The 14037-nt window shown below is 41.4% G+C and overlaps 1 protein-coding gene across 1 annotated transcript in view; it reads right to left on the bottom strand.

Annotated features, from left to right (window-relative positions):
- Positions 1-9102, bottom strand: part of LOC106610586 (mitochondrial basic amino acids transporter) — a 9609-nt gene extending 507 nt beyond the window's left edge. Inside the window, exons 1-4 of the mRNA XM_014209966.3 lie at positions 8680-9102; positions 7142-7185; positions 1341-1424; positions 1-549 (exon numbers count right to left, since the gene is read on the bottom strand). The exon at positions 1-549 is cut by the window's left edge and continues 507 nt beyond it. Coding sequence (XP_014065441.3) covers positions 1-549; positions 1341-1424; positions 7142-7185; positions 8680-8719 — 717 coding nt within the window. The 5' untranslated portion in view covers positions 8720-9102. The remainder of the gene's footprint in view (positions 550-1340; positions 1425-7141; positions 7186-8679) is intronic.
- Positions 9103-14037: the final 4935 nt, after the last annotated feature.

Below are 14037 nucleotides of genomic sequence, written 5' to 3'. Positions count from 1 at the left end.
GTCTGCAATGCCGTTGTACTTGTTGTGGCCACCCACGCCGTCCGCCTGGAGCCGGGATTTTATGACGTCCACGGGGTAGGTGGAGATCCACGAGGCGATGCCCGACATGCCGCCGGCGAACAGCAACTTCAGGATCATGTAGGGGTCGTCGGGCTCGCAGCCCAAGTGGCGCGTCAGGACATCGTAGGTCAAGAAGTAGATCCCAAAGCCCGGTGTCTCACGGACCAGCGTGGTCACCATTCCCCGGTTGATTCCGCAGAAGCCCTCCTTCCTGTAGATGCGCACCAGGCAGTCCAGTGAGTTCTTGTACAGCTTCTGCTTGGACTTCCTCTCGCCCAAGCCCTGCAGCTGCATGCGTGTCTTGGCCAGCTCCATAGGGCAGCAAATGATGCTCTGCAATGCCCCCGCCGACGCCCCAGCCAGGAACTGGTTGAGCGGCGTGTCGTGGCCCAGCCTGCGCATGGCGTTGCCCTGGACACCGAACACGATGGCGTTGATGAAGGTCAGGCCCATCATGGGGGAGCCGATGCCTTTGTAGAGCCCTGTCATCTGTGGACACACAGCAGACAGAGAAAGAGGGACAGCAGTAATAAGGTAATGAAGTTTAATGAAGCTGAATAACTTAGAACAAACAGTCGTTTTGGATAAAAGTATCTGCTACATGGCATATTTATTATTTACGCAAGCCAAATCACACTTTCACTACAATAAATGCTGTTCAAGGCCAGACTCTTTATAAAGCAATGGTATAATGCTAATGTGCTGTATATGCCGCTATTCTACTCCTTTAATAATGATATAGCTTAACACTAGTACTCCACCATTGAGAAAATTGTGGAATTCCTAATCACAATGAAAAACAGGTTCAGGCAGCCCAGCAGAATCTACCCCCATTAAAACCTGGCGTAACTCCCAACCTGCGCGAGTGATGAGGCGGTTGTCTTAATTTAGCCACGCAGCAGGCACAACGCTCCGATTAACCCTGGCTACTGATATATCTCACCCAACCTCCTCCCTCCAGACTGGCTGATAGGCTCTCTGCTAGGCTGACGCACAAGACTGTAACGAGAGACACTTGAGTAGAGCCCTGTTCTAACCAATGGTACGACTGTAGTTGGCACTGCACAGAGCACATGGCAATGCAGAGCCAACCACCTCAAACTGATTAATTCAAATATGAAAAGATTTCACCACTGGTGACTACCCACTCTCACTTTAAAAAAAAGTGTTTCCCCCACTACAGCAGTCTCACACTTCCAGCCCGTAGGCCACATCAGTTGAGTTCTACAGACTTGGTACTGTGAGGAACTTGAGTCGGTCACGGTGGTGGTCGTACTCACCGACTCTTGTCGTACGATAGACTGGAAGCAGTGATACGTGCCGCGGTACAGAGGTCTGTCCACACTCTGAACTTGGAGTCGTACCTAAAAAAATGGACACCTCAATGTTAGTAAAAAAGCAAAGACAATACTGCCACATTTAATAATACAAAAGGAAAAAGGGACAATACATTAAAAAGTTACTATTGGCAAATGTAGTGTACTAAGGTATGGGAGTTGGGTCAGGTGCAATTTGGGTGGTGGTGGTGAAATTATATATTAAAAAAAAAAGTATTCTGTGCTTGTACATCTGGAGAATATTTTTTACAAAACACGGGGGAGAAACAGAAGACCTTGACCGTACTTACTAGCTAGGTCACCCATCCGTGCAGAGGTTGATTATCCCTCATCTACAACAAAGTGACACTTATGCTGTTAAAGACAGCCCTCCCCGTTCAGGGATAAAATCAACATTGTATCCCTCCCTCTGCGCCTTTTGTATTGAAAAATAAAATTAAGTGTATGAATACACAACTTGGAAAAAAGTTTCAGTCATATCAAACAGGTGTAAAGTACAAATATCCTGATAGGTGTTGTAATTTCTTGCTTAGAGATTGAGTACACATATCTGAAGATTCAGTGTTGTAATTTCTTGCTTAGAGATTGAGTACACATATCTGAAGATTCAGTGTTGTAATTTCTTGCTTAGAGATTGAGTACACATCTGAAGATTCAGTGTTGTAATTTCTTGCTTAGAGATTGAGTACACATATTTGAAGATTCAGTGTCGGCAAATTACAGCTCTTAGACTAATTACATGTATGAAAATACGATGAGGCTTGTACTGACATTTTTATAATAACAATTAAGCCTACTGATTCTTAGTTTCCACAGCTATATAATATACATTTCATGAGAGGCTATTTTGAGCCTAAATAACTATTGCTATGACTGGTATAACTTTACTAGAAATTACCTTATGGAACAAAGTCCGTGTTTACAAAATACTTTGCCCTCTGCCTTGACATGTCCCTCCGTCAACCAACCCTGTGTCAATTCTAGGAAGATTTCAACCTACTTATCCCCAAAAATGTCTCAATGTCTCCAAGTTTCACCATAATTGTAAAGCCCTAGTTACTTTAACAAATTCATATCTGAGATTATTTATTTCATGTGATTAGTGATTTATTTACATCTGCCCCTCATTTTAAGGTCAGCCCTGTTATGTGAACTATCGTTTTAATATGGTAAAACTATTCCTTTTTAAATGTGTTTTTCAAAAGAAACATTGAACATCAAAGTATATTCATAGTGTAAAAGCAGGTCAGCTGGTTCTATGCCTTTTGGGCATTTTCTAGTGTTTTGTGGGGGGAAACTGAGCAGGTCAAGCATAACGTTAACCCTGTTACCCATAGACAGGCTAGAAATGTTTTAGCAATTACATTTTTTTTGTGAAGCTTGCATTCAATTTCCATTCCCTGTTGCACACAAGCTTCCAATACCACTTACTGTAGTCATTTTCATTTAACATCTTCAGATGGGAAAAAGTGTTTATGAAGTTTAGAATGTGCTTTTTATGACCAAGTAAACAAAATATATGTGTCACCTTATTTTAACAAAGTTACACTTCTCAAAAGGCACCGGAACGACCTTCATAATTATGAGATAATAAGTCTGGATCATGGACATTGAATAGTCGCGCAGGCTTTTAAAAAGGACAATCTAGGATTCAACCAATAACTAAGCATTTTCCCAGCCACTTAATTTGCTTAATAGCTGAGGAATGGGGCAGGAGAACAATTTTACCACTCAAATACATAGACACAGACTCTCACATATGGATGCAAAGACTGAACACCAATGCGATAAGAATAATAGTTTTAACCATGTTTTGAAACTATACAGTGATGGTTTATTATTTGTAAGTAATGTAATTGTAAACAAAGGTTATATTTTGGGTTCTGATACAGTGAGGGGAAAAAGGTATTTGATCCCCTGCTGATTTTGTATGTTTGCCCACTGACAAAGAAATTATCAGTCTATAATTAATGGTAGGTTTATTTGAACAGTGCGAGACAGAATAACAACAAAAAATCCAGAAAAACACGTCAAATGTTTTAAATTATTTGCATTTTAAATGAGGGAAATTTATATTTGACCCCTCAGCAAAACATGACTTAGTACTTGTTGGCAATCAGAGGTCAGACGTTTCATGTAGTTGGCCACCAGGTTTGCACACATCTCAGGAGGGATTTTGTCCCACTCCTCTTTGCAGATCTTCTCCAAGTCATTAAGGTTTCGAGGCTGACGTTTGGCAACTCAAACCTTCAGCTCCCTCCAGATTTTCTATGGGATTAAGGTCTGGAGACTGGCTAGGCCACTCCAGGACCTTAATGTGCTTCTTCTTGAGCCACTCCTTTGTTGCCTTGGCCGTGTGGTTTGGGTCATTGTCATGCTGGAATACCAATCCACGACCCATTTTCAATGCCCTGGCTGAGGGAAGGAGGTTCTCACCCAAGATCTGACGGTACATGGCCCCGTCCATCATCCCTTGATGCGGTGAAGTTGTCCTGTCCCCTTAGCAGAAAAACACCCCCAAAGCATAATGTTTCCACCTCCATGTTTGACGGTGGGGATGGTTTTCTTGGGGTCATAGGCAGCATTCCTCCTCCTCCAAACACGGCGAGTTGAGTTGATGCCAAAGAGCTCCATTTTGGTCTCATCTGACCACAACACTTTCACACAGTTGTCCTCTGAATCATTCAGATGTTCATTGGCAAACTTCAGACGGGCATGTATATGTGCTTTCTTGAGCAGGGGGACCTTGCGGGCGCTGCAGGATTTCAGTCCTTCACGGCGTAGTGTGTTACCAATTGTTTTCTTGGTGACTATGGTCCCAGCTGCCTTGATCATTGACAAGATCCTGCCGTGTAGTTCTGGGCTGATTCCTCACCGTTCTCATGATCATTGCAACTCCACGAGGTGAGATCTTGCATGGAGCCCCAGGCCGAGGGAGATTTACAGTTCTTTTGTGTTTCTTCCATTTGCGAATAATCGCAACAACTGTTGTCACCTTCTCACCAAGCTGCTTGGCGATGGTCTTGTAGCCCATTCCAGCCTTGTGTAGGTCTACAATCTTGTCCCTGACATCCTTGGAGAGCTCTTTGGTCTTGGCCATTGTGGAGAGTTTGGAATCTGATTGATTGATTGCTTGCTTCTGTGGACAGGTGTCTTTTTATACAGGTAACAAGCTGAGATTAGGAGCACTCCCTTTAAGAGTGTGCTCCTAATCTCAGCTCGTTACCTGTATAAAAAGACACCTGGGAGTCAGAAATCTTTCTGATTGAGAGGGGGTCAAATACTTATTTCCCTCATTAAAATGCAAATCAATTTAACATTTTTGACATGCGTTTTTCTGGATATTTTTGTTGTTATTCTGTCTCTCACTGTTCAAATAAACCTACCATTAAAATTATAGACTGATAATTTCTTTGTCAGTGGGCAAACGTACAAAATCAGCAGGGGATCAAATACTTTTTTCCCTCACTGGCATTGGTAAGACCAATGCTCATGGGGAATTTCTAAGTTACATTCAAGAATCAATGGCTACAGTTGAAGTCGACAGTTTACATACACTTAGGTTGGAGTCATTAAAACTCATTTTTCAACCACTCCACAAATTTCTTGTTAACAAACTATAGTTTTGGCAAGTCGGTTAGGACATCTACTTCGTGCATGACACAAGTAATTTTTCCAATAATTGTTTACAGACGGATTATTTCACTTATAATTCACTGTATCACAATTCCAGTGGGTCAGAAGTTTACATAAGCTAAGTTGACTGTGCCTTTAAACAGCTTGGAAAATTCCAGAAAATTATGTCATGCTTTAGAAGCTTCTGATAGGCTAATTGACACCATTTGAGTCAATTGGAGGTCTACCTGTGGATGTATTTCAAGACCTACCTTCAAACTCAGTGCCTCTTTGCTTGACATCATGGGAAAAATCTAAAGAAATCAGCGAAGACCTCAGAAAATGAATAGTAGACCTCCACAAGTCTGGTTCATCCTTGGGAGCAATTTCCAAACGCCTGAAGGTACCGCGTTCATCTGTACAAACAATAGTACGCAAGTATAAACACCATGGGACCACGCAGCCGTCATACCGCTCAGGAAGGAGACGTGTTCTGTCTCCTAGAGATGAACGTACTTTGGTGCGAAAAGTGCAAATCAATCCCAGAACAACAGCAAAGGACCTTGTGAAGATGCTGGAGGAAACGGGTACAAATCTATATTCACACAACCTGAAAGGCCGCTCAGCAAGGAAGAAGCCACTGCCTTAATAAACCAGACTACGGTTTGCAAATGCACATGGGGACAAAGGTCGTACTTTTTGGAGAAATGTCCTCTGGTCTGATGAAACAAAAATAGAACTGTTTGGCCATAATGACCATTGTTATGTTTGGAGGAAAAAGGGAGGCTTGCAAGCCGAAGCACACCATCCCAACTGTGAAGCACGGGGGTAGCAGCATCATGTTGTGGGGGTGCTTTGCTGCAGGAGGGACTGGTGCACTTCACATAATAGATGGCATCATGAGGATGGAAAATGATGTGGATATATTGAAGCAACATCTCAAGACATCAGTCAGGAAGTTAAAGCTTGGTCGCAAATGGGTCTTCCAAATGGACAATGACCCCAAGCATACTTCCAAAGTTGTGGCAAAATGGCTTAAGGACAACAAAGTCAAGGTATTGGAGTGGCCATCACAAAGCCCTGACCTCAATCCTATAGACAATTTGTGGGCAGAACTGAAAAAGCGTCTGCGAGCAAGGAGGCCTGTAAACCTGACTGTTACACCAGCTCTGTCAGGAGGAATGGGCCAAAATTCAACCAACTTATTGTGGGAAGCTTGTGGAAGGCTACCCGAAACGTTTGACCCAATAATTTAAAGGCAATGCTACCAAATACTAATTAAATGTATTTAAACTTCTGACCCACTGGGAATGTGATGAAATAAATAAAAGCTGAAATAATTCATTCTCTCTACTATTATTCTGACATTTCACATTCTTAAAATAAAGTGGTGATCCTAACTGACCTAAGACAGGGAATTTTTACTAGGATTAAATGTCAGGAATTGTGAAACCTAAGACAAATACATTTAATCTCAGTTTATGTAAACTTCCGACTTCAACTGTATATATTAACTTAAATCCAAAAATGCATGTACCAATCCCAGATTGACCCTTTTAATAGACTGCATTTAATTAAATCGATGTCATCAAACAGGCACCAACTCACATCAACAAAACTCTCCAATCCATTAATATGTGTCATTGACAATGGTATATACATAAGGTTATCCTTGAAAGTTGAGGGGAGCCTGATGCAAAGTGCACATAGGATTCATGATATACAGACCCCTAAACGTATCTCATAATTACGATTTACTATCTCATAATAATGACGCGTATTAAAAAAAAAATTCGGTAGCGGGAACAGTGGTCTATATTTCCATAGATGTCACTAGTTCAGAAAACAGCCAAAATACCCACGTTTGTGTGGTCTGTGGAAAAAAAGTGCTGTTTATTATTATTAAGTAGTAGCCGAGAAAATATGATTCCTAAAATGTTTTAATTGGAAAAGAGCGTGCATAGCTTATTTAATTCTCTATCAAACGCTTTTGGTCATTTGTATTCTAACTCACCCTTTCGATGAGGCTTAATAAACCCCACAGTAGCTAAGATAATAACATTTCAGTGTGATTTCTAAGAAAAATATAAACACGTGCCAGGCATTTGCCAACGAGAAAACAAACCCACCTTTACAGTATCAAAAGGATGACCAACCAAAACACCTGCAGCACCTGAAAATGACAAAGATCTGTTAGTCAGCACTTGCTTGTTGGAAGCATTTGATTTCTGCTAAGTAATGTAGGCTATACTAAGTTAAAGCCATGTGAAACTGATAGGAAAAACAAACCCTTAATTGCAAAACAGGATAGCATAGAGAGTGGTGAATAACTCTACAGTAGAGAGCATGGAGATGCTTATCAGTCTTTGAGCCAAGCCATGATTTGCCTTTACCTCCCTTATCTCACCTCATTTGCTCACATTGTTTATAGACGTATTTTTCTACTCTATTATTGACTGTATGTTTGTTTTACTCCATGTGTAACTCTGTGTTGTTGTATGTGTCAAACTGCTTTGCTTTATCTTGGCCAGGTCGCAATTGTAAATGAGAACTTGTTCTCAACTTGCCTACCTGGTTAAATAAAGGTAAAATAAATAAATAAAAAATGTAAGTTGCAACCACTGAGGCATTGTTGCAACATTGGCGGCTGCATGTTTGAATATCAAGTGCATCACACACAAGAACAAACAGTCTTATCTGGACTGCCATCAACAGTTGTTCACTGTACCCTTGTCCTTGACATTATTGCTAGAGAGAGAGGAAAACGCAATACTGTCTGACACCACCTGTGAGTGTCACAGGACTAAACCTGCCTAGGGCAGTTTCAGATCAGGGTACATTCGTCTGACCCTCACTTGCAAGACATTATCTGTAGCTGAGACAGTATCACAATAATGCTCAATGATATAGTTTATTAATCAAAAACTGTCTGTCTGGCTAACCGGACAACATTCATGTAATTTGAGATAGAGGTAGGGTTAAAGGCAATTATACATCTTTGTAGGAAGTCAAGAAAATAACTTCCTGTGGAGAATAATTTTAACAATGTAATTTAGCTAGACAGGTCCTATTTCACAACGCCTCTAAGGTCTAGTTTAATTTTGTGTTGGGGGGGGGGTACTGTTAAAAAATGAGTACCCCCGTCTGAAAAATCTGAAGATTGTACGTAACGTTAGTTCACTTCACATTCGCCAGTTTTGACCATGTGAAGTTGGTGCTTGAGGGACTGCCCATTGTACCACTCCCAACTATGAGCACATAGTTTGGATTGAAATGAATGTAATTGTTTGGTTGTGTGAGAATTAAAGGTTATCAACAAGATATATTCTATAGCTAAGTGCATGTAATATGGCGAGTTAAACAACAATGGGGGCAAGAAAGTGCTAGACTGGTAGACAAGACACACAGTTCTCAGTATTTTTCCATTCATTAACCTACTTTTTTGGTAAACATGCGCCATCATTGGGCATATTTCTGCATTAGCTAACTAACATTGCTAGCCATGAATCATTAAGTCAATTCAAAACGATTCCAACGCGACGCATTTGGCAAACCCTTTCCATGACTCAGTGCTGCTGCCACGTAGCAATCATTGAAGCAATATATCCAAGGGTGTGCTTGCTAGCTAGCTATAGTTTAACTTACCTCCTATTAGTTTTTAACTTACCTCCTATGCATCCTGCCGCAAAGTCCAATGTAAAGTCCATTCCCTCAGTCTTTGAATTAATCAAAAGATTGCTAGCGGTCAGTGAGCCTGTATTTCTTCTTCGTGGCACAAGGGGCTAGCCAATTCAAAGGTCTGGCTTGGTGCAATCTTGTAATGCTTCAAAGCTAGCCGAATAATTTAGCTAGCTGTCCGTTTCCACCTGTAGTTTGATGGCTGCATCTGTAACGTTAGCTATCTGCTAGTTGAATTGCTAGCCTGATCGAGTCTCCTTTTGATATAGAACAGTTAGCGAAGTGCTTTGGTGATATCACTGGCTACCCAAGCGAGCTCGTGAATAAGCTAGATAAGTAGCTTAGTGTGCATGCTTTAATTTAATAATTGAATTGAGGTTCTCCCACAGTTAGCATACTTCCACCAGCTGTGTCTTCTATTTCTGTATACCGTGTGAAGTTCAAAGCCCATTTTGAGGAAGCATTTAGCCCAATCGGATTACTGTGACGAAGACAACACCCCTACCGCCCCCACACTCATTGACTCGATGTGATTTTGCATGGGGTTCTGTTCAAAAACGGTGATTACAGTACTTTCGACTCCAAACAACTGATTTATGATCAGCTCTCCCCAACCTAGTCTAACCCTTTACCTTTAGTATAGGACACAAGTAACAAAACAGACCTTGGACCAGATGTTAAGGGTCAAATATGGTAAATTGTTGACCAAGACACATTCAAGATTGCAACGTTTATAGCATATTAGACATTCTGAAAAACACTCACTGTATGGTCAAACCAAACATTGTATAATCAAATCAAATGTATTTATAAAACCCTTCTTACATCAGCTGGTATCTCAAAGTGCTGTGCAGAAACCCAGCCTAAAACCCCAAACAGCAAGCAATGCAGTTTTAGAAGCATTTCATTTTTTTAAGTGGCAAATTACCAACAATGACGAGGCTGCCTACAGGGAGGAGGTGAGGGCCCTGGCGGAGTGGTGCCAGGAATATAACCTCTCCCTCAACGTCAACAAAACAAATCGTGGACTTCGTGAGACAGCAGATGGAGCATGCCCCTATACACATCAACCGGACCGCAGTGGAGAAGGTGAAAAATGTCAAGTCCCTCTGCGAACACATCACTGACAATTTGAAATGGTCAACCCACACAGACAGTGTGGTGAACAGTGCCTCTTCAACCTCAGGAGGCTGAAGAAATGTGTCTTTGCCCAACCGAGTCAAGGCCTGTTCACCCTGCTACCATCCAGAAGGCGAGGTCAGTACAGATCCACCAAAGCCGGGACCACGAGACTGAAAAACAGCTTCTATCTCCAGGCCATCAGATTGTTAAATAGCCATCACTAGCCGGCTACCACTCGGTTACTCAACCCTGCACCTTAGAGGCTGCTGCCCTATATACATAGACATGGAATCCCCGGTCACTTTAATAGTGGAACACTAGTCACTTAGATAATGTTTACATACTGTACTGCTTTACTCATTTCATATGTATATACTGTATTCTATTCTACTGTTTTTTTAGTCAATGCCACTCCAACATTGCTCGTCCTAATATTTATATATTTCTCTAATATTTATATTTATATACCTCACCTCCACTTTAGAAAGTCATAATATGATGTATCATATTATGTGTTTATCGTACTGGGAACACTGATGCGCTATATCCTTGCCTGTTGAGTAACAATTGTACTGTATTATTATCATGGCATCTTTGGCATGAGTCCTGCTTTTTGATCACTCTTTTTTGATACTGTAGTGATTTGGTCAGTCACTGCATGTCATCCACAAACAATCTCTGATTAGTCTTAATTCAGACACAGTTAAAACATTATTTATATAATTATTACAATCTATGTTTTAATAATACACTACATATATATTTTCCAATGATTGCTGTTTTCTCGAATCCACAACGTGGCTTACGATGTTTGTTGCTGTATGGTTACATGCACACAATAATGTGATTGTTGTGGACTGTCAGATTAATATAATAGTTCGATTAAAACGTGTACATGCTTTGCAAGAAGAACGATTTTCAAGAAGAACGATTTGCCCCATCGTAGCTGATCCTCAACTAGCCTACTCCATGCATATAGCCTACCTCTTTCAGACATATGGAATGTGGCGCCTTGGTTTGTCTGAAAGGGTACAACTACGGCTTTTTAAATGCCGCCACGAAACCTTCTCTGGAGATACTGTAGTTTCGAAGAGCCAATGAACGGGCATTTAACTTGTCTGCAAATGAACGCCGCTTCTGAATAGTGGTGGGAAGCCGACTCCAAAATGATCGATTCCTCGACTCCTTGCCCGGTGCCAACTCCCATTTCTGGGTGTCAAGCTTCAATTCCGCTAGGAATCGACTCCTAAAATTAAGTATTTTTGCAACGGAGGAAACAATTTTCCGTAGTCTATTTCGAGAACACAAACTCTCGCATCTTTCACAGCAAAGAAAGAGCGAGAAGGAGATGGGAGGGGCACAGCCAGGCATAGGTAGGCATGTCGCCCACCAGGCAGACAGTCAGAACGGTGCATCGGTAATCAAAATATGTAGACTATAGGTGTGGGGTCAATTTCACGCCATATGTATTGAATTCAAAATAAAATAAATCGTGAACATGTAAAATAAAGTTGAGAATGTAAACATATTTTCGAGGACGGGTGAAATGATGGATGTTGTGATCAAAAACCAAACAATTGAAAGTAAAATGTATAGAATTGTAAACAAAAATAAGACATCAAAACCCAAAAACTTGTAAGCAAATCATTTTAAAGTGAGAGCAAAACTATGACAAATGGTTAAAAGAAATATTTGAAAACGAATGCAAAAATCGTTTTCGGTTAACTTTCCCAGCAACCAATCCTATTGAATACATTTTCCCTATGCTCTTGCCTGCATGTACTACCTTTTGGTTTTATTTTATTTATTTTATTTAACCTTTATTTAACTAGGCAAGTCAGTTAAGAACAAATTCTTATTTTCAATGACGGCCTACCAAAAGTCAAAAGAACTCCTGCGGGGACGGGGCTGGGATTAAAAATAAATAAAATATAAATATAGGACAAAACACACATCACGACAAGAGAGACAACACAACATTATATAAAGAGATACCCAAGACAACAACATAGCAAGGCAGCAACACATGACAACACAACATGACAACAACATGGTAGCAACACAACATGGTACAAACATTATTGGGTACAGACAACAGCACAAAGGGCAAGAAGGTAAAGACAACAATACATCACGCAAAGCAGCCACAACTGTCAGTAAGTGTGTCCATGATTGAGTCTTTGAATGAAGAGATTGAGATAAAACTGTCCAGTTTGAGTGTTTGTTGCAGCTCGTTCCAGTCGCTAGCTGTAGCGAACTGAAAAGACGAGCAACCAAGGGATGTGTGTGCTTTGGGGACCTTTAACAGAATGTAACTGGCAGAACGGGTGTTGTATGTGGAGGATGAGGGCTGCCGTAGATATCTCAGATAGGGGGGAGGGAGTGAGGCCTAAAATGGTTTTATAAATAAGCATCAACAAGTGGGTTTTGCGACAGGTATACAGAGATGACCAGTTTACAGAAGAGTATAGAGTGCAGTGATGTGTCCTATAAGGAGCATTGGTGGCAAATCTGATGGCCTAATGGTAAAGAACATTTGGCCGTTCGAGAGCACCCTTACCTGCCGATCTATAAATTATGTCTCCGTAATCTAGCATGTGTAGGGTGGTTATCTGAATCAGGGTTAGTTTGGCAGCTGGGGTGAAAGAGGAGAGATTACGATAGAGGAAACCAGGTCTAGATTTAACTTTAGCCTGCAGCTTTGATATGTGCTGAGAGAAGGACAGTGTACCGTCTAGCCATACTCCCAAGTATTTGTATGAGGTGACTACCTCAAGCTCTAAACCCTCAAAAGTAGTAATAACACCTGTGGGGAGAGGGGCATTCTTCTTACCAAACCACATGACCTTTGTTTTGGAGGTGTTCAGAACAAGGTTAAGGGTAGAGAAAGCTTGTTGGGCACTAAGAGAGTTTTGTTGTAGAGCATTTAACACAACATCCGGGGAGGGACCAGCTAAGTATAAGACTGTATCTTTTGCATTTAAATGGATGAGAGTGCTTCCTACTGCCTGAGCTATGTTGTTGATGTAAATTGGGGAGAGCGTGTGGCCTAGGATTGAGCCTTGGGGTACTCCCTTGGCAGTGGCTGACAGGCAGTGGCTGAGACAGCAGATTTTCTGACTTTATACACTGCATTCTTTGAGAGAGGTAGTTAGCAAACCAGACCAAAGACCCCTTCAGAGACACCAATATTCCCACAAGAATGGAATGGTCTACCGTATCAAAATCTTTGGCCAAGTCACTAAAGATAGCAGCACGACATTGCTTAGAATCAAGGGCAATGGTGACATCATTGAGGACCTTTAAGGTTGCAGTGACACATCCATAACCTGAGTGGAAACCAGATTGCATACCAGTCAGTTGATTATTGACACGTTTTTCCAACACTTTTGATAAACAGGGCAAAATAGAAATAGGCCTATAACCGTTAGGATCAGCTTGATCTCCCCCTTTAAATAAAGGGGGAGATCAAACAATGACTGCCTTCCAAGCAATGGGAACCTCCCCAGAAAGGAGATAGGGGCAGCAACCATAAAGATGAAAGGGTCTAAACCATCTGACCCAGATATTTCTGGGGGTCAAGTTTCAGGAGCTCCTTTAGCTGCTCGGACTCAGTGACTGCCTGCAGGGAGAAACTTTGTAGCGGGGCTGGGGAAAAAGAGGGAGAAGCATCGGGAATAGTTTCATTAGAAGGGGTGGGAGATGAGGAAATGTTGGATGGGCAAGGAGGCATGGCTGAGTCAAATAGGAATCGTGACTTAATGAAATGTGTCTTCCAAATGGACAATGACCCCAAGCATACTTCCAAAGTTGTGGCAAAATGGCTTAAGGACAACAAAGTCAAGGTATTGGAGTGGCCATCACAAAGCCTGACCTCAAACCTCTAGAACATTTGTGGGCAGAACTGAAAAAGTGTGTGCGAGCAAGGAGGCCTACAACCTGACTCAGTGTCACCAGCTCTGTCAGGAGAAATGGGCCGAAATTCACCCAACTTATTGTGGGAAGCTTGTGGAAGGCTACCCAAAACGTTTGACCCAAGTTAAACAATTTAAAGGTAATGCTACCAAATACTAATTGAGTGTATGTAAACTTCTGACCCACTGGGAATGTGATGAAATAAATAAAATAATTAATTCTCTCTACTATTATTCTGACATTTCACATTCTTAAAATAAAGTGGTGATCCTAACTGACCTAAGACAGGGAATTTTTACTAGGATTAAAT

Source organism: Salmo salar, chromosome 09 (assembly GCF_965601325.2).
Source record: "Salmo salar chromosome 09, fSalSal1, whole genome shotgun sequence".
Lineage (NCBI taxonomy): Eukaryota > Metazoa > Chordata > Actinopteri > Salmoniformes > Salmonidae > Salmo > Salmo salar.
This window is presented reverse-complemented; position numbering and strand designations above follow the sequence as displayed.